Below are 20,703 nucleotides of genomic sequence, written 5' to 3'. Positions count from 1 at the left end.
TTGGTTTGTTTTTTCATGTTTTGTTGCCCTATTGCTTACTTACTCTGGAAAATTCACGATTATCTGGATGTTCATGAATTTAAAATTTCATTGTTTCTGTCTTACCATTTTGTAAATTGATGTTATGGTAATTCATTATTTTGACATAGCTCCAGATAGGTATATATATTTATACATACACAGTAGCAGTCTGAACACTCATATGAGCGTATGCTTTTTCAGGCTGTGAGTAATAGTGAATACTTATAAGAGCAAATGTTGTTTGCAGTGGAATTCTTGCAGGCAGCCTTTTGCATGGGACTGTGGTACAGCGAGGTATGGTAATTTGCCCTTAGCCCTCTTATGTACGATCTCAGAATTGGTACATGCAATTAACAGGGAGTGTCTCCAGCAAAAATAAAAAATAATAATAATTTTAATTTTTGTGGTTTTCCATTATTTTAGATTCAATCTAAAATTATCATTCCTTTGTTGTTTACTGTTTTTGAGTATTTGTTGTTTGAAGAGTTAATCACATACATATGAGATATGTGTGTCACACAACACAGATAATGCATACATATACAGGCACACAGACACGCACACACACACACACACACACACACACACACACACACACACACACACACACACACACACACACACACACACACACACACACACACACACACACACACACACACACACATCATCTTCAGCAACCCTTAATTGTCAAATCAAATAACTGGTAAAATGTGGCTTCTTAGTTTGTCCTTTAGGACTCACAGCAGAAAAACGAGAATATGACAGGATGCAGGGAGAACACTGTTGTAAACTGAGCATATTGGCATAAAACAAAGGCTATTACAGACAAAGTAAAATATTTAATGTGTATTCCGATTAAATTTATTCTGTTTGTCTAACACACACACACACACACACATATATATATATATATATATATATATATATATATATATATATATATATATATATATATATATATATATTTTTTTTTTTTTTTTTTTTTTGCTAAAATGTCTTACTTTTGGTTGACAGATCTACTACCTGAAAAACCAACCTGTCAGCTGGATTCTATAAACAACAGCATTCTCCACTTCAGTTGTGTCTGGACTGGTAACAATACACAACGTCCAAATCTGACATTTTCCGGTCTAGATGGTGACATGACAGGCATTTCCTTTGTAGAACAGAATGTGACAAACCTAGATCGTGTCAAAGGAAAGAAAATCATATGTGTTGGTGAAAATGATTTTCAAACAGGGAACTGCAGCATAATACCGGGTAAATATTTTCATTGTTTCATTACTCCAAAGATGAATTATGTTTTCATTAGTTTTATAACAGGGATATTAATGTTCTGAAAGAATAAATTGCCAGTGCTTTTTCTCAGTAAACTATCACTTTGATAAACTTTAGTGGAATCCATAAACATGTCTTTAAGGGAAAGGGAAGTAGTACAATCCCAGAATCATATAGACCTTAAGTCTACTTTCATGTTGTGGACAATTAATGGAGAAGGTAATGTTGGATACGTTATTGCCAGAACTGGATAGGCTGGGACTGGAAACCATATATCAGCATGCATATGGTGAAAAGTGATGTATTACCACCTGTAACATGATGTTCTATAACAATATAATAACAGCTATGAATGAAAAATTGTGCTTTGATGTCATTTATATAGACTTAACTTTAACATCTGACAGGGTCATACTCAAAACACTGATCGATAAATTAGTACAATTAGGTATTGATGTACTCTTGATAAGATGGATAGCTGCACGGCTTACAAATAGGAAATGGCAAGTATCATACAGCAACTGGACAGCTGAAATCCTTGGTTACAGTCAGGGTGTCCCACAGGGCTCTGTACTAGGCCCTTACTTGTTTAGATTGTATCTTTCAGACCTAAATTTTTAATTGAGGTATTCTACAGTCTATACGCAGATGACCTGAAATTGGGTAAACTGATTACAAGTGTTACAGATAAGGCATGTCTGCAAAATAACCTGACTAAATTGACCATTTGGGCACAGGAGAATAATATGCTGATAAACACATCAAAAACTAAGCATATGAGATTTAGGAGACATAAACTGAAAGGTGAATATTTAATACAGCACACAGTGATTGAAACTGTAGACTCATTTAAGGACCTGGGTATATGGATAGATTCAGTTATGAGTTTTTCTAATCATATCAACCAATTGGTTAATAATGGTTATAGAACTATAGGTTGCATGCTATTTGTTTGTCTTTTCGGCGTTAGGGGTCGCCAAAGTGGAACTCCGGTCCGCTAATGATTGGCAATTGATTTTTATGGTGTCGAGTTGCCAGCCAGACGTCCAACCTTTAGCGAAGGCACGCCCATTCAAGCATGTCTTTTGGAGGCCACTCGACCACGCACCACAGCTGAGACTCAAACAAGAGAACCTCTTGCTGTGATGCAACAATGCAACAATGCTACTGCTGTACCACCATTGCCTGATCTATTTAGCCATATGTACCAACTGTCCAAGTTTTTACGTGGGCAAGACTAACAGGCATTTGAGAAATCATATATATGGTCACCTGTATTGTATTAGGAAAAAAGATTTGAATAATGCTCTGTACAGGCACTTAGTAGCAAGTGTCACCTGTCATACATTCAAATTTGCCATTTTAGAACAAGTTAGGATTAGTCCTGAATTCGGTGTTCTGATGAAGTCTACCATGAGTAGATGAAAGCATTTAACCTACGTTCTGTACAATAAAAGTGTTTGTTTCAACGGCCCATACTCCTGGGTGTATTTATGGGAAGTGATACTGTTTATGCAACCAGCGTCTGAGATATTTTTTCTTTGTTGGACTGAGTTGACTTTCGCTAGTAGCAGTTGTTTCATTTACCAAAATACTCAGAAAGCATGCAGTTTTTAAATATAAGAAAAGGCTATGTCCCTAGGATTTAGCATATGGGTACTTCAAGAGAATACTTACTTATTTTATGCTTATTGGTCTGTTGCTACTCTGTTTACTCACGCCATCTTGTCTCTGTTGTGTTTCTCTTACCTCTCTAGGAATGCAGGCCAGTTATTATTTATAGCAATTAATAAAACCAGCAAATGTGAAAGATACAAAATTAAGCTAAGGTCTAGGCAATACAACAAGTTTCCTTCCTTCTTACAACCAGCATTACACTAGCATGTTAAACAAAACAACTATAGTATTTTATGGATGCCAAGGAATATCATTCACAGTGTTTAGAATGCAACCTTCGTGACTGCCATTAGACACTAGGTTTATTAAATTCCATAATTTAAAAATCTTCCTACCTGGTGTCATACACACACACACACACATATATATATATATATATATATATATATATATATATATATATATATATATATATATATATATATATATATATATATGTATAAGGATTCACTTTATAATCTCGAAATACTGAAAGGTCGGATTTCAGTATCTCGAGACCATAAAGTCAAATCTTTAAAATAACGAAAGTGCATAATCGCAAATGTGAATATGTCGAATTTGTGGTTATGGCATTACACTACGTGACGTGTAGTGTATTGTGTGGATAGTGTCTGATGTAGTGTGTGGATTTATGTGGAATTTAAGGTAAGTGAGTGTTTTGTAAGGGTTTTGGGTAAGAGTTTGAGTGTATGTGAGTGTGTTTGTAAGTTGTACGTGTGGGTTCGAGTAGGCAGGTGAAAGTATGAGTGTTTAAGTGTTGGATATGGTGGTGTTTGTATATGTGTGATGTGTATGTTTCTGTGCGAGGGATTGTAGAATGTCTGGGTGTGAGTTTACTGTCTTTTTTCTGTTTGTGCAATCTCGGATTTAGTATATATAAATAGGGGGAGTGTCAGGGGTGCAGGGCGGCTTGCCCCCCTGCTTATTTGTAGTGTAGGTTTGTAGATGCGTGGTGTTATGTTTTTGTGTGTGTTTTTTTTTTTTTTTTGTAGTGTGGGTATTGTGGTGTATGTGTGGTGTGGTGTATGGTGTGTGTTCGTGATTTTAAATTACGCAGTTTTGGGCTGTCGGTGTTTTGTGGATTCGACTTTATGGTCTCGAGATACTGAAATTTGATCTTTCGGTATTTCGAGATTATAAAGTGAATCTATGTATATATATATATATATATATATATATATATATATATATATACACATCTACATATAAATATATATATATGTGTGTGTGTGTGTGTGTGTGTGTGTGTGTGTGTGTGTGTGTGTATATATGTATATATATATATATGTATATATATATATATATATATATATATATATATATATATATATATATATATATATATATATATATGCATCTATATATATATATATATATATATATATATATATATATATATATATATATATATATATATATATACTCATCTAAAACATTGAACTTGTTTTCGGCAATACGTAATTACGTAATGCTGGGAGATGAAAACACTCTCCATAATGCATACATATAACAATCCTGAACACACTGAGTATGCTGATTATGTGGACTATCTGCCAGAATTCATTTACAGCATTTGTCTGGCAATAAAAAGCACTACAGATCTCAAGTAAGATTATTATCAGTGACTATGATTTTATGGGCTTTTTCCTTACTGCCAGTATTTAGTGTAACAGCTGAGTTATGTCAGTTACTAATTCCAGCTCTCATTTATTGTTTTACTAGTACATGTTTTTAACGGTACATCATCCGTATCATATATTATTGTTTACTTGAGTTTTTGTTCTTGTATGTCTAAAGAGACACATTTTTTAAAAAAATCATCCAGTAAACTTAATTTCACATATAATTGCACCATTTAACATGTCTGCATTTTACTTTCTCAAGTAAATGCACAATTAAGCAAAACATGACCATTTGCTTTCAGTGTGCTATTCAGCTGTCATTTTACTCTTTTATCATTTTAATAGTTTTATATTTAGACCAGCAAGTTGTTTGCTTGTATTCTCTTATTTTTCCCTCTGCAGGTTCTCCATCTGACTTTACATATTCCAAGAAAGTATCATATAGCCCTGAGATGGTGACATTAGTACTTCATACAACTGGAAACTCCAGCCCACCGGCTAAAGTTCAATGGTTTATAGGCAACAAAACATTATACAGTGAAGGAAATTATAACATATCAGCAGATACATACCAGCTCACAATCTTAAACTTCACTTTGCAAGATGAACAGGAATCTTTCATTGCCAACTGCACAAATCTCTATGGCACCCAGTATGTGGACATTGTTTTATCAAGTAAGTTTCTTATTCTGTAATACTTTGTAACTGATGCTTTCACTCGCTCTCTCTCTCTCTCTCTATATATATATATATATATATATATATATATATATATATTATCATATAAGGTACACAAGGTAAGAAGTGAATCTGCAGTTTGCAAATATTAATAACAATACAGTATATTACATTTACAAAGTAGCAGAGTGTATTCTAAGAACTAACACTGGAATGGAGAAATGAGATTTTGTCAGTTGGGATGACTGCAAGTAGGGGCATAGAAAATTGTCAAAATGCAGCTGTAATTTATTGGAAAAAATTAACAAATGAACCAAGGTATGGGAGCAAATAACTAGTGAGGGAAAAGTAACAGAGTGGGGTGATGCCAAGAGGAAGTTTGGACTGGAATTTAGAGACATTCTTCCCTGCTTGCTTGGAGGCATTTGCATGGGTATTTTTATACAGCAAACAGACTTCTGAGAATTTCTCCCCAGAAAGACAACAAAATGTTGATGGTCTGATAGCAAAGGAAGAGAGAGGTAATTGAGAACATGTGTTTTTTTTTTGGGGGGGGGTGCTTATAGTGTGTAAGGGAGAGAGAGAGAGAGAGACAGATAACCAAGAATAAGTTTTGATGATTTTTTTGAGCTGGGATAAAGAAAAAAGAATTGTCTAGACATATTAACGCCTTTTTAAGTCTAATGGTATTGGCTGCCCAAAAGCAATTACTATAAAATAGAAATCAAATATGCAAGAAAATCTAGATTTAGAAATTTTCTTGGAAATGTTTTCATTGATATTTTTATACCCCAAGTAGACTCCAGAGAATTTTTCCTCAGGTAGACAGCAAATGGTGGTGGTGTGATGGGGAAGAAAGAGATACTTGGGAACATATTTTCTGAGATTGTGGTAGGTTGGTGGACTTTAAGGATTCCCTGCAGGATACATTGTCGGAGATGCTGGGTGAGTGGATTGGTGTGATGAGGGAGTTGATTTTTCTGAGCTATGATACAGAACTGGAATTGCCTAGACATGGTAAGGCATTGATGTGTCTAATTGTGGTGTCTGCCAAAAAGTACTTACGAAAAAATGGAAATGAAAATCTAAACCAACTATACTGGAAGTAGTGAATATAGTAACAGAGATAAAACAACTGGAAATGAGATCTTTAGAAAAGGGTAGGAGCAAACTACATAGGAAAAAATGGGAAATGTTGGAACAATACATACAAGGGAGGAATGAGGTTTAAAAGAAGGCAAGACCTAAAGGAGCTATGTAATGTTTGACCGAAAATGATTGGGTAGATTATAAGTGATGTGTGATGTTTGCAACTAGGAGTGTGTCAGTGTAGTTTGTGATGTAAAATGCTTGCAACTAGGATTGTGTCGGTGGGGTTTGTTTTCAGTTATATAAATGTACAATTGCTATTGTTGTAAGTGATGGTTTAATAAAGCTATTTTTTGCTTAAAAAGGGAGGCAGGAATTGAATAATGTATGTAATGCTGCTTAGATTATATGATATATAACAGTATATGTGAAGAATAATGTTTGTTAATGTTAATTTGTTAATACAGTTTGATTACTTTTGTATAAATGTACATTTGCCTGTTTCACAAGTAATAATTCAATAAAAGTGTTTACAATTTTTAAACCTGCAACAATATAAGTATTGACCATTTTAAAGTAGTTGAAAGAATTAAAGTTGAAAGCTTTAGAAAATTGAAGGAGCAAATTATATAGAAATACATTTAATTGTAACAATACATGCAAAATAATGTTCAGGAAGAGAAGGGAAGGCAAAATTAAGTGATTATATTATAATAATGGGAGTCTTGTTTTCCGTGATTTCACAGTTTCAAATATCTCCCAGTCAACTAACATATTATACCATGACCCCCCATTAATATTCCAAAACGTGCACGCTGATTGGTCAGCGTGCACATTGTAAATCAGTGTTATAGTTTTTTCCATTAGTATAACTTTTTACAGCAACAGAGAACGCAAGATCTCCATTGCTGTTTACAGCCTGTCTTGCTATGTTAAATGAGTTTAACATAGCGAGACAGCTTTAAAAACGGAGCAACTACGTTGCTAATTTTAAAGCTGTCTTGCTATGTTATACCCATTTAGCAGAGCGAGACACTTTAAAAAGCAACGGAGATCTTGCTTTCTCCGTTGCTTTCAAAACTGTCTCTATGTTAAATGGGTTTAACATAGCGAGACAGCTTTAAAATAAGCACGAGTCTCCGTTGCTTTTTAAAGCTGTCTCGCTATGTTAAACTCGCTTAACATAGCGAGACACTCTGTAAAAAGCAACGGAGATCTTGCTTTCTCTGTTGCTTTTTTCAAAACTGTCTCGCTATGTTAAATGGGTTTAACATAGCGAGACAGCTTTAAAATAAGCAACGGAGTCTCCATTGCTTTTTTTAAAGCTGTCTCGCTATGTTAAATGGGTTTAACATAGTGAAACAGTTTGTAAAACGCAATGGAGATCTTGCTTTCTCCATTGCTTTTGCCCACAGCTCTGATGTACTGTGTAGGCATACGCATGCGCAGTACATCAGAACTGCCGCAGAATACCAGACAGCTGAGGATGGGCAGCAAGGAGGCATTATACAATGCCATTATTTAAGAAAAGTAATTATTTTTTTTCTTAAATAATGTCATTGTATAATAGCAATAACCCACTTCTGGGTGTGGGTAATGCTGAGTTTACCCACGGTTGGCTTTGTTTGGTCCTTCAGACTTCGCCCTCGTGACCAAACCATGCCAACTGTGGGTAAATCCAGCATTGCCCACACCCAGGAGTGGGTTATTGCTATATTAATAAATGAAACAATACCCTTCAGTTATATGTAGAGGTGTATTTGATGAGAAGGGGGAGGCGGGCACACATACACACACACACACACACACACACACACACACACACACACACACACACACACACACACACACACACATTAAAATAGATGTAGCAATTACTGATGGATTTAATTTACTTGATCCATATGGCTTTTTATGTGGAATAATTGCTGTGTGTGCTGTGAAGTACAGACAATAAATGTAAGTGAAAATCATTTTGTTACAAATTTGTGGATTTAGTTACAATGAATAGGTACATTTGTTTTTTAATAACAGCTGCAGATCTTCATTAACTTTCTTGGATAGACAGAGAAGTAAACTATAAATAAAACAGTCACTAGTTATAGCAGAAGGTGTGGACATTTTTTATATAGTATCATTCTTGCTATGGTAAATTTGCTTGACTAGTTTAAGAGTAATTAGGAAAGAGAATCTGTTTTCTGTCGTGGAATAGATTTGTATGAATTTTGATTAGAAAATGTAAGATACTTCAGGCTGTTTTGTAACAGATTTGTTTGAAAGAGGAAAGTAAAAAGAAAGCAATGAGAAAAAATATTAGGGATGATGTTTGTTGGTAAGGCTAGTTTATTATATTGTTCAGCAGTGCATGAACTTTGCTCTTCTTTTTTATTAATTAGAACTGATGATAGGTCAAGTAGTCATGTATTAGCAGAACAGCTTATATGTTTGCATTTGTAGTTGGATGTTTCAATGGATTCAGACTGTAAGGCTTAGATTTGGATTAATGTATTGCATGTTGATGTTATTATAAGTTGACAAATATGTGTATAATCATATATATATATATATATATATATATATATATATATATATATATATATATATATATATATATATATATATATATGTACATATATATATATATTTTTATTTATTTATTTTACATTTATTTATTTTACATTTGTTGACCGGGCTAGTCCAGCTGGATTCATGTCCATTTTCAGTGGAGGCCCGAGGAGAAAAGCTCCAAGGATACAAACAAGATAATAAACATAAAGAATGAAGAATAAACACATTTTACAAAGGCAATAAGCAAGAATGCAGTGATTTTAGTACAGGTAATACGAATGTAAAAAGAAGACAAGTAAAACACCTAAGTAAAAGGAAGGCATTAGCTGCTTTCAGTACAAAGTTAGGTGTTATGAAGTTCAATGTATAATACATAGTTGTTAAACCAAAAAATATATATATGGTATTTTTTTTTTTTTTTAGAGAACACTAGTAACTATAGAGCTATTAAGTTATTTGTAGTCAGATATAATATTGTAGTGATGACTAGAGAATTATGATAGTGAATAGATGGAAGTAGTTAGTCAGGATTGGTACAAGAGCAAAGCCAGAATTTATTCAGATGTATTAGGAGTTGTTTCTTGAAGAGTGGAAGAGTGGCTAGAGAGGATATGTGTGAGGGAAGATTGTTCCATATTTTGCCAACTGAGTTGGAGAATAGGTGGTTACCTGCAGAGTTAGTGGTTCTGGTAGTGTTAACTTGTACCTTCTCTGAAGAACGTAGTTGTTTCAGGTTATTATAGGGAGTTAGGAGGCTGTTAAGAGCAGGTGTTTTTGATGGTTGATATAGGATTTTGTGTGCTATTAGGAGTTGTTGATAGATAAGCTTATTAGGAAGTTCTAACCAGTGTAAATGTTTTAAATTTATACAGTGGTGAGTTCTAGATTGAGATGCTGTAGCAAATCGAGCAATATTATGATAAGATGTAGTCAGTTTCCTGAGGTTGCTTTTAGAGAGATTAGTATAAATAGAAGAAGCATACAAAAGGGTGGAGATAAGATGTGTTTGGGCTAGGGTGGTCCGTGCTTCAGGTGTGAGGAAGGGCTTGATTCTGTACAGTGAACCAATCTTTTTATTAACTGCTTTTATTGTGTTATTGATGTGATAATCATAGTTAAGATTATTATCAATAGTAACACCAAGCAGTTTTGTTGTAGGGTCTGGTGAAATGTGGGAATTATCACTTGTAGTAATAGTGAAGTTTAGTTGAGTAGATTTGTGGGTAGGTGAAAAGAGTAATAGTTTGGTTTTTTTTGGGTTCAGAAGAAGACATCTATTCGAGAACCACTGTTCAATGGTTGAGAAGGTTGTTTGTGTGAGTGCCTGGAGTTCTGTTTGAGAGGAAGCTGTACAAATAATGGGAGAATCATCAGCAAATTGTATACAGGTAGTGTTTTGAATAGATAATTGGAGATCATTAATAAAGATAGAAAATAAAAGTGGACCTAGTATAGATCCTTGAGGTACTCTTAAGGAGATAGGACGTAGAGCAGATAGTGAGTTTTTCCAGAGTACTGCTTGTTGGCGGTTTTCAAGATAGGATGAAAACCAGGTTAAGGAAGAGGAATGCAAGACAAGGGATTTAAGTATGTGTAAGAGAAGTGTATGGTTTACCATATCAAAGGCTTTTGATAGGTCTAGGAAGAGAGAAGAGGTTAGTTTATTGTTGTTACGGTTACAGTTGATAGTGTTGGTAAAAGAAAGTAAAGCAGTGGTGGTACTATGTGAAGGTCTAAATCCATGTTGAGTGTTAGCTAGTAGATTGTTATGGAGGAGATGGTTAAGTAGTTGCTTGTGTATGCATTTTTCCATGATTTTAGCTAGAGGAGATAATAGTGCTATGGGACGGAAGTTAGAGAGGTCAGTAGACTTACCTCCTTTGTGTAAGGGTATGATATGTGATATCTTCCAGATAGCAGGAAAAGTACATTCTTTTATGGATCTGTTTATTAGAATAGAGACAGGGTAGGCTATAGCTTTAGCTGCTATTTGCAGGAATTCAGCAGGAAGTTTATCAGCTGAAGGGGTAGTGGGTTTAAGTTTTTGTAAAAGAGATTGTATATAGGAGGTCAATATGGGTTGTAGTTGAAGGGGAGGCAGAGAGTCATTGAAGTTACTTAAAAGGAGTTGAGAAGTGTCAGGTGATAGGTGGTTAGCTAGACTTTGTATGGAGGTAGTGAAGAAAGTATTGAAGTTATTAGCTATTAAGGTGGGATCATCAAGGTCAGAATCCTGAGGGTTAGGAGTAACTGCCTTACCTGGGGTAAGTAAATTGTTAATGCTAGACCAGAACTTTTTTGGTTCATTTCTGGTGGATTGCTGAACTTCAAAGTAATAATTCTTTTTATCTGAAAGGATGGCTTTTTTGGTAGTGTTCCTGAGTTCTCTAAAGGTTTGATGATGTGTTGGGTTTTTAGAGGAACGCCATTTCTTCCAAGTTTATTTCTGAGGAAGATTTTCTGCTTAGTAGTGGATGAAAGCCAGGGTGCTGTTTGAGTTTTTATTCTAATGTTGCGACTTGGGACATGTTGATTTAGGATTGAAAGGAATGTTGAATTGAAGTGTTCAACAGACTTATTAAGTGTGAGATGTTTTAGAGAGGTCCAATTGTATTGTGAAAGTTCTGTTTGAAACTGTTCGGGATTAAATTGTTTTTTGGAGTGAAGTGTTCTGAAAGTGGTAGGTAAGGTTAGGTTAGTTTTAGTTCTAATGATATAGGTGAGGGAGTGATCGCTAAGGTCATCAGGAAGGATGCCAGTTTGGTAAGTTTGCAGTGGGGAATTGGTAAGGATCCAGTCTAAGGTAGTTTCCTTTTTGCTTTTTTTATTGATTCTGGTGGGAGTATTAATGAGTTGTTTGAAACCATAAAGGTTTATAAGGGAAGAAGGGTTATTATTGTTACAGGATTTCCAATCTATATTAAAGTACCCAAGGAATAGTGTTTCTTGAGGGAGTCTAATAGAAAGCTGGTCAAGAATATGTTCTAAGGTGGATATGTTATTACCAGGGGGGAGATATGCGCAAATAATGTTTATTGTTTTAGAATTGTTGATTTGTAGTTTGGAGCAAATTACTTCGGCATTGTTGTTTTGGGAAAGGGTAAGGTCAATAGGAGTAAGCTTTAGGTTTGTTTTGTATAGAATTGCTACTCCCCCTCCCTTTCTGGTGGTGCGATCCAGTCTAACAATGTTATAACCAGGTGGGGTAATTTCAATGTCTTTAATTGAAGGCTTTAGCCAAGTTTCAGATAAGTATAAAATATCAAATTTGTGCATTTCCAGCAAGGCATGGAGTTGACTAATTTTATTACAGACACTACATATATTTAGATGGGCAATGGATAGTAGGTTAGAGTGTTTAGAGGATGAGAGAGAGAAGGGTTTGGTTTGGTTTTGATGTGTGTTGTTTGTATTATCACGAGGGCCTGGGTTGGGGTGTATGTCCCCATCTTGAGGTAGATGGAGAAATGCATGATGTTTTTCTTGGCTATGTTTATGGAAAGTGTCAAATGTTTTCTTTGTTTTAGATTTTAGTAGTTTGCAGTGTAGTATCCTGTGGTATTTGGCAAGAAGGTAGATGGATTGTGAGGAAGTATGAAAGAAGGTTGGGGTAAGGATGTTGCATGTGTACAGGTGTGTTTTGAGGGAAGTGAGAGAGGAACAGTCAGAGAATGTTCATAGGAGGTTAGGAAGTAAGTAGTAATACGAGAGGAAAGTAATAAAAAGGAGATAGGTATTTTCAGTTGTGAAAGGAGGATAGATGGAGACATAGTAATGTAGATTTAGGTTATCTGAGAAGATAGTTATAGTGTAGAGGTATATTCTAAGGTGAGAGTACCCTGGGAAGGTAGGTCAAAAGGTAGGGCTGTGATGTTTAATTTCTGCTAGTAAGAAAGGAAGGGGGTGGTTATGTTTGATAGGTGGGTGTATCTAAGTTCAGGAGGGTTGGGCCATTCAGTTAGGTTTGGATATGATTGGGGAGGAAGTCTAATGGGTGTGTCTGGAGGCAGAATAAATGTAGGACCCCTGGGGGTGGGTGGGAATTGGGGGTAGGGAGGGGCGGAGTGAGCCCAAGAGGGCTAACGGCAGGAATAGCCAAAGAAGAGAGGTTGAGGAGAAAAACAATCAGTGAAGTGCTATAGTAAAGGTAAGTAATTCAAGGGGATGCAAGAATGTTTAAGCTTGAGATAGGTAATGCTGGAAATATCAGGGAAAGGAGAATGGGAGGAATAAAAAAAACAGCACAAATAGGCTAACAGAAAATAAGATACCTAGAAATTGCTGGGCAGAAAAAGTTTGCAGGGGTGAACAATTCTAGAAGAAGAGAGCCACCTAGTGGACCCAGCCGGTATTACTGCCAGGACTAGTTACAGGGCTTGAGGTTTATAGAAAGGAGCAGGTAGCTGGAGATACTAGTGGGTGTAAGTGGTCAGTTGGATGGAAGAAGCTTAAGGTTGGCTGCTGGCAGATCTTGCCTTTGGGATTAACAATTACACTGGTTTAGAAAAGCTTACAATTGTTATTTAAAGCCTGGAAGAGCTGTAGGACGTACTTTCCTGTTTCTTTCAGGAGGAGGCTATTCAGGACTGTATGTCTTTGATCCCTAAGTAGGGTAGTAGGCAGGAGTCTTAAATAGGGTACTCGATCCCAAGCCTACAGGTGGTCAGTAAGTATTAAAGCTGGGGAAAGAGGGGAGAAGGAGAGGATTAAGATAAAGTTAGACAAACAATAAGAAGGCAGTTGAAATAAAGACAATATAACAATACTGTAGTAAAACATTCAAAAGGTCAACCATTGATCATAAGGTAAAAATGCAGGCAACAAGCAGATAAAAATAAGGTAATAATGCAGGCAACAAGCAGATAAAAATACTTCTATACTTCTATGCCTATACTATAATTCTATGGTTCTATACTTCTATGTAATGTAATCAGAAAGAAATCTCTAGGCTCAGATTTCGAAGTACTGCTAAGGCGAGTGTAAGGTGCTTGGGAAATAGTACACCACTGGTACCATGCACCGTAGAGTGTAAGTAGGCCGGGGAAGGGTTGTTCTTTTGGCGCTAAAAGGGTAAAGACGCGCTGAGTGCAGAGATTGCAAGAGTAAATTGTAAGGGGAGGCAAGGGTCAGAGAAATAAGATGGGTGCGTATTCTATGTGTCCAGGACTTTAAATGGACCAAAGGTCGCCAGTGCGCTAGTAGTCAGGGTTGATTCAAGAGAGCTAGTAGGCACATGTAGATGTCCTGAGAGTAGTGGTACACTGCTCTCTCCATGTGCTAGGGATAGTAGTAGGACTAAAAGGTTTGATTAAATAGGACGGAGCAAACACACTATTGTAGACAGGCAATTACTGAGAGTTATTGAGTCAGGACCGCATGGCTTCAGCTAGGATTGTATGCATGGAGGTAGGATAGTCAGAAGAGAACATGCTACAGACAATATTAAATAAGGATAGCTTGTGGAGTAGTGGGCGCGTTAAGGATAGATGAGAAAAAACACTCGACTAACCCAGTTAAATAGCAGGGAGTGTTTGCGAAGGAACGTGCGGAAATCACAGCATAGGACAGAAACTAGTTAGGCGACTACTCCCATCGAGGCAAAGAAAGTAGCCTGCAGATAATATTAGTGGGAATTCCTTTAGGTATGCTTATGGAGCGCATTTAGAAACTGAAGTACAAGCATGCTATTAGCTCCGTGCAGCACAGGGACTAGTTGGGTTACTATATCCTTTGTAGGTGTACTTTAAGGAGTGCATCTAGAAGCCTATGTTCAAGCACATTGCAAGCTCCGTGCAGCACAGGGACTAGTCGGGCTACAGGGACAGCTAATTGGTATGAGAGCATTGACTGGAGCCCAAGGGCTTCTGCGGTACTAGTATGGTGTCAATAGGGAAGTAAAAAAACAAAATATTCACTTTCCAACAGTACGGATAACAAAAAACAAAATATTCACTATTCAACAGTACGGACCGTATACGGTACTCGTATGGAGTCAAAAGGGAAGGAAAAATAAACAAAATATTCACTATTTAACAGTACAGACTGTCTACCTTGGCAGAATTCTGTTCTACTGCTATTTTAACAAAAAACAGTGAGAGCATACAGGCTATAGCTTAAAAGTTTGACCAGCTACGCTTCAATAGCGAAACCTGAGACTTTGAATACAGTGTAATCAGCATTTAAAACTACACATGCGTGCCGGCCTCAGCGTTAAAGCAGGTCATCCATCCAGCAATAGTAAGTTAATAGAGCACTAACAAAGTTAATATTCAGTGCAGCAGGTTAAGCAGTTACGAATGCAGAAAAATATTTTTAAATTCAAATGTATAAATGCAATGATCAGAGTACAGCCACACATAAGTTGCGTAGAATCTAGTACAACAGCAAGTAATGATAAAAACACGCTACCTGCACCACATGATACTCCAAAGGCAGGAGCGCACAGCAGCCAGGGAAATCAGGGAAAAGAGTTGGCGCGAGTACAGACAGGTGTATTTATAGGTTTAGAAAGGAAGTGGGATGGGAGGGGGGAAGTGGGAGGGGCGGTGGGCAGGCAGAATAAATGGAAGGGAGGTGATGGTTACAGGTTTGAGGAAGGTACGAGAAATATATAAGAAGGAGTAGTAGGAGGTATAGTCAAAGGGAGAAAAATGGGTAGGGGAAAGTAAAGGTAAGGAGCATAAGAGGGAAAGAAGTAGCGAGATACTAATAAGTATGGAGGGAGGATGGGCTATTATAGATTGGTTCGGAGAATAGATAAAGAGCCAAAGAAGAGAGGTTGAGGAGAAAAACAATCAGTGAAGTGCTATAGTAAAGGTAAGTAATTCAAGGGGATGCAAGAATGTTTAAGCTTGAGATAGGTAATGCTGGAAATATCAGGGAAAGGAGAATGGGAGGAATAAAAAAAACAGCACAAATAGGCTAACAGAAAATAAGATACCTAGAAATTGCTGGGCAGAAAAAGTTTGCAGGGGTGAACAATTCTAGAAGAAGAGAGCCACCTAGTGGACCCAGCCGGTATTACTGCCAGGACTAGTTACAGGGCTTGAGGTTTATAGAAAGGAGCAGGTAGCTGGAGATACTAGTGGGTGTAAGTGGTCAGTTGGATGGAAGAAGCTTAAGGTTGGCTGCTGGCAGATCTTGCCTTTGGGATTAACAATTACACTGGTTTAGAAAAGCTTACAATTGTTATTTAAAGCCTGGAAGAGCTGTAGGACGTACTTTCCTGTTTCTTTCAGGAGGAGGCTATTCAGGACTGTATGTCTTTGATCCCTAAGTAGGGTAGTAGGCAGGAGTCTTAAATAGGGTACTCGATCCCAAGCCTACAGGTGGTCAGTAAGTATTAAAGTTTCCTGTTTCTTTCAGGAGGAGGCTATTCAGGACTGTATGTCTTTGATCCCTAAGTAGGGTAGTAGGCAGGAGTCTTAAATAGGGTACTCGATCCCAAGCCTACAGGTGGTCAGTAAGTATTAAAGCTGCACCACATGATACTCCAAAGGCAGGAGCGCACAGCAGCCAGGGAAATCAGGGAAAAATATATACACATATACACACACACACACACACACACACACACACATATATATATATATATATATATATATATATATATATATATATATATATATATATATATACATACATGTGTGCCTGCGTGTGTCTCATGAAGTATCGAATGTTCATAAGAGTTATCTCAAAAAGAGTGCCTCTAAAATGGTCAAATATATGCAAAAGTAAAATATTTTTTTTTTTGCAAACCTTCTACACCACAATGCCACCTGCAAATTATATATACTATCTCTGAGATCACATTACAATGATGGGGGTAATTCAATAAAGCCTACACGGAGCTATTCTCCATGTAGGAATAGTGTTAATGCTCAGACATGGAAATATTTGCACAGAGCGATCCTAGAAACAAGGCTGGGGGCATGCACGAGCTTCCCAGCACTGTGCAGACATGGAAGGGATCATGGAATGCAAATTACCTCATCTGCTTTTGAAAATCATGCAAATGAGGTAATTTTGTGATCCAGCAAGCAGAGAGGCATCTGTGTAGGTGACGTGTCTGCAGGAAAAATGCATGAGGTTACTAACCATGTATCGGACCATAAAACTGTAACAGGGACTGTGACATCTCAAATAAAAGGTTGGATATGTAACAGTAGCCATACAAATGTCCAAATATATGGACCCTGATAAACAAATAAATGCAATATATGAAAAATTCATCTTTTTCTTTTAATACATATGCCACGTTTAAGCGCCATGCAACACCACACAAACATGCCATTCCTTAAAAAAAAGAAAAAATGTAAAATAAGAAATATAAAGGTATGCAAAGTTGTTGCATTATAGTGACCAGCATGCAGAGTCATACAATGGCAGGTAATAATGGTTGCTAATGACATAGGCCCTGGTGTAGGGCAGTATCCAGGGTGTATGCAATTAGGTGCATGTAAATGAAGCAAGTTTATTGAAAAGCAAAATGGGCCACCATGTCCGCAGGTACTAACTGTGTAAGGGCTAGAACTATGGTAGTGTAGGCAGAAGAGACAGCTGACATGAATCAAGGGTGTGTCATGGTTTGTGTAAGCAGATTTGAGCTCAGTGGCTCCTATTTGTGCTCAGCTAAGCAGAGCTAAGCTGGGTGTGTGTGCCTGAGGAAGCTAAGCTGTGCTTAACTGGTTGATGAAAAACTAAGTGTGATCATATACTGGGAAGGGCTCTTTCTTCTCAGTAATGTTTATCCTAGCTCTGTGGGTTTGGATGGAGTGCTGCAGGGCTTAGCAGTGGAAGAAATGGAAAAAAAGGGGGGAGATAGTCTTGGAAAGTCAATTAAGCATAAATGATTGATAAGCCCTGTTTCACTCATACTGGCCCATTCAAACTCCTCAATGATATACCTAGTAGGTGGAATATATCATAGTCAGCCAATCACACAGGCTGCATCTGCAGCACACCAGTATAAAACATGCATACACCCTTCAATCTGATTTTTCTCACATACTGTACACCATTGGAGTGCACACTTGGGAATTTTAACTGAGAAAATGATAGATGCTTTTTCTACTCTGCTACATCTGTATGCACTACAGGCTGAGGTCAGTGATGATGGTGATGATGCTGACAATACACCCAAACTGAAGAGAAGAGGAGTGTTCAGGCACAGGGTAACCTTTCAGGGGCTACATGAGCTGGAGATAGTAGAGCACTACAGGGTGGACAGTGACATACTACAACAACTCACCGAGCTCTGCCGGCCTCACCTCAGACCCAGAGCCAACAGAGAGGAACCTAGCCCAGTGGAAACAAAGGTATGTATAGCCTTAAGAATACTAGCTACAGGTACTTTCCAAAGACCTACTGGGGACATCATGGGGACCTCACAGGCATCCTCATCCAGACTACTCCACCATTTCCTGGATGTCATGCTATCATATACCAGTGAGCACATTTATTTCCAAAACACCCCTAAGGAGAGGACCAGCAATATGTGCCTCTTTCACTGTGTAGTACACTACCCAGGGGTACTGGGTGGCATAGACTGCACTTGTGCACATTAAAGCACCACCCGGTGAGGAGGGTAGAGTCTATGTCAACTGCAAGGGATATCACTCCATCAACTGCCAAGTCATGTGCAATGCCCAAGGCATTATCATCAATGTGTGTGCTGGCAGCCCTGGCAGTTTTCACAACTCCCACATCTAGCACACATCACAGCTGTACCAGCATTTGCCAGGGGGGACATCCCATATGGCCATCTAGTGGGAGATGGCTTTTATGCACTGGAACAGTGGATGATGACACCCATCAGAAATGCACACGCACCAACTGAAGAATGCCATAATGAAGCACATACACAAACTAGGAAAACTGTAGAGTGTGTGTTTGGGCTGCTCAAATCATGGTTCCACAGCCTTGACATATCTGGTAGAGCCCAGAGTACTCTTCAGCCACATGTGCACACATGTTCATAGTATCTGCCATGCTACACAATATGATCCAGTGGAAACAGCTGCAGCAGCAACATCACAGGGAAGGGACACACAGCCCCCCACCATTGCCAAGGTCCCCACAGACACAGGGGGACTCGGAGAAGGAAGCCCCAGAGCCTGTCCTTGTAGGCAGCCATAGGCATGCCCAGTACACCCTGGCCTTGGGAAACAGGCAACACATAACACATACACTGACATCCTAGAGGCCCAGGGACTGACACCTTACTCTCACATACTCACAGTAAAATGGATGCCGGCCACATCACACTACCTATACCTTACCATGTATAGGCTGTGTACTGCGTGCATCTGACAGTCATACCTGAAGCAATGTCCTTGCAACTGCTGCTGGCACATGACAAGTCACTCTTCTTAACAATAAATAAATGGAATAGTAGACTATGGTGTAGCATATGTATGGTAATGCTGCATGTATGCATGGGAATGGTGTGGGTTATCAGGATAGCTGCACACAACGGACAACTATGTGGGACAACAGAAATTCTCTCCCAAATACTGGCTTCCCCATAATATGCAGTGCACCCTAAGCCAGCAAAACCCACTGCACTATGTGAGGACTTACAAACAGCGGGGTCACAGGACAAATTCATGGATGTCAATGTTGGAGTTCCATGCATTGCTCTAAACCTCTTACAGCAAGAAATCTGTACAAAGCCATAAAGAAATGAGGAGCAAAGGCCCACAAACAGGGACAATTCATAAATATTGCTCTTACAAACATAGAAAGTTGATAGAATAGCAGGTGTTGCAGTAGCATGAATTCTCTGAAGGGCAAGACGTCTGAAACTCAGATGTCTGTCATTACTGTCTAACTTCAGTCTTACATGATTTCACTATTATTTGCCACACAACCACATGTTTTATGAAAAATATGAGCCAAACATCTGGACAGTCTGTCAAGATGTGTACAGTTGAGAGGTATGCCCCCACCCCCCAACACACCCGTGTTCACATAGAGATACAGTAACATGTGTGTTTGTAAGGTAACAGCAGCAGACCACACATTCCCAGGGCTGTCACAATCAATGGAGCAAAGGCCCACAAACAGGGACAATTCTTAAATATTGCTCTTACAAACATAGAAAGTTGATAGAATAACAGGTGTTGCAGTAGCACGAATTCTCTGAAGGGCAAAAAGTCTGAAACTCAGATGTCTGTCATTACTGTCTAACTTCAGTCTTACATGATTTCACTATTATTTGCCACACAACCACAGGTTTTATGAAAAATGGACCTAAAATATGAGCCAAACATCTGGACAGTCTGTCAAGATGTGTACAGTTGAGAGGTATGCCCCGTCCCCCCAACACACCCCTGTTCACATAGAGATACAGTAACATGTGTGTTTGTAAGGTAATAGCAGCAGACCACACATTCCCAGGGCTGTCACAATCAACTTGATAACTTGTTCCATTTCTACAATATGCAGGGGTCAATGTGCTATGTATGTTTGTGGTTAACAGTGTCAGGAAGTAGACAATACTTTACAACCATGGAATGAGCAGAATAACACTAGTAAAACAAGCAGGTCCGTGCCAGAAGAAACATCAGCTTTATTAACAAAACCAAAAGTGACTAACTGCTTTCAGCCACCATTGGGCTTCCTCAGAGTCAGTGAATCATACAACAATAATTGCTTAAATACTTATTTGAATACTTAATTAAAAAATAAGTCACATGAGTACATTGAATGCAATTAAAAATGAACCCTCCAAAATCCAAATTCAGCTTAAATCCTTGTGTTTACT

At 37.8% G+C, this 20,703-nt stretch overlaps 1 protein-coding gene across 1 annotated transcript in view; it reads left to right on the top strand.

Moving 5' to 3' along the window:
* The window catches only part of LOC122808375, a 268,669-nt gene that overhangs the window by 208,220 nt on the left and 39,746 nt on the right, over nt 1–20,703 (top strand). The window contains exons 3-4 of the mRNA XM_044079341.1: nt 1,039–1,284; nt 5,004–5,276. Of these exons, the coding sequence (XP_043935276.1) occupies nt 1,039–1,284; nt 5,004–5,276 (519 nt within the window). The remainder of the gene's footprint in view (nt 1–1,038; nt 1,285–5,003; nt 5,277–20,703) is intronic.

The sequence above is a fragment of the Protopterus annectens genome, chromosome 8.part0, assembly GCF_019279795.1.
Source record: "Protopterus annectens isolate FY-2018-M chromosome 8.part0, PAN1.0, whole genome shotgun sequence".
NCBI classification, from domain to species: domain Eukaryota; kingdom Metazoa; phylum Chordata; order Ceratodontiformes; family Protopteridae; genus Protopterus; species Protopterus annectens.
Note: the sequence above shows the minus strand (reverse complement) of the source record. Positions and strands in the feature narration are given on the sequence as shown.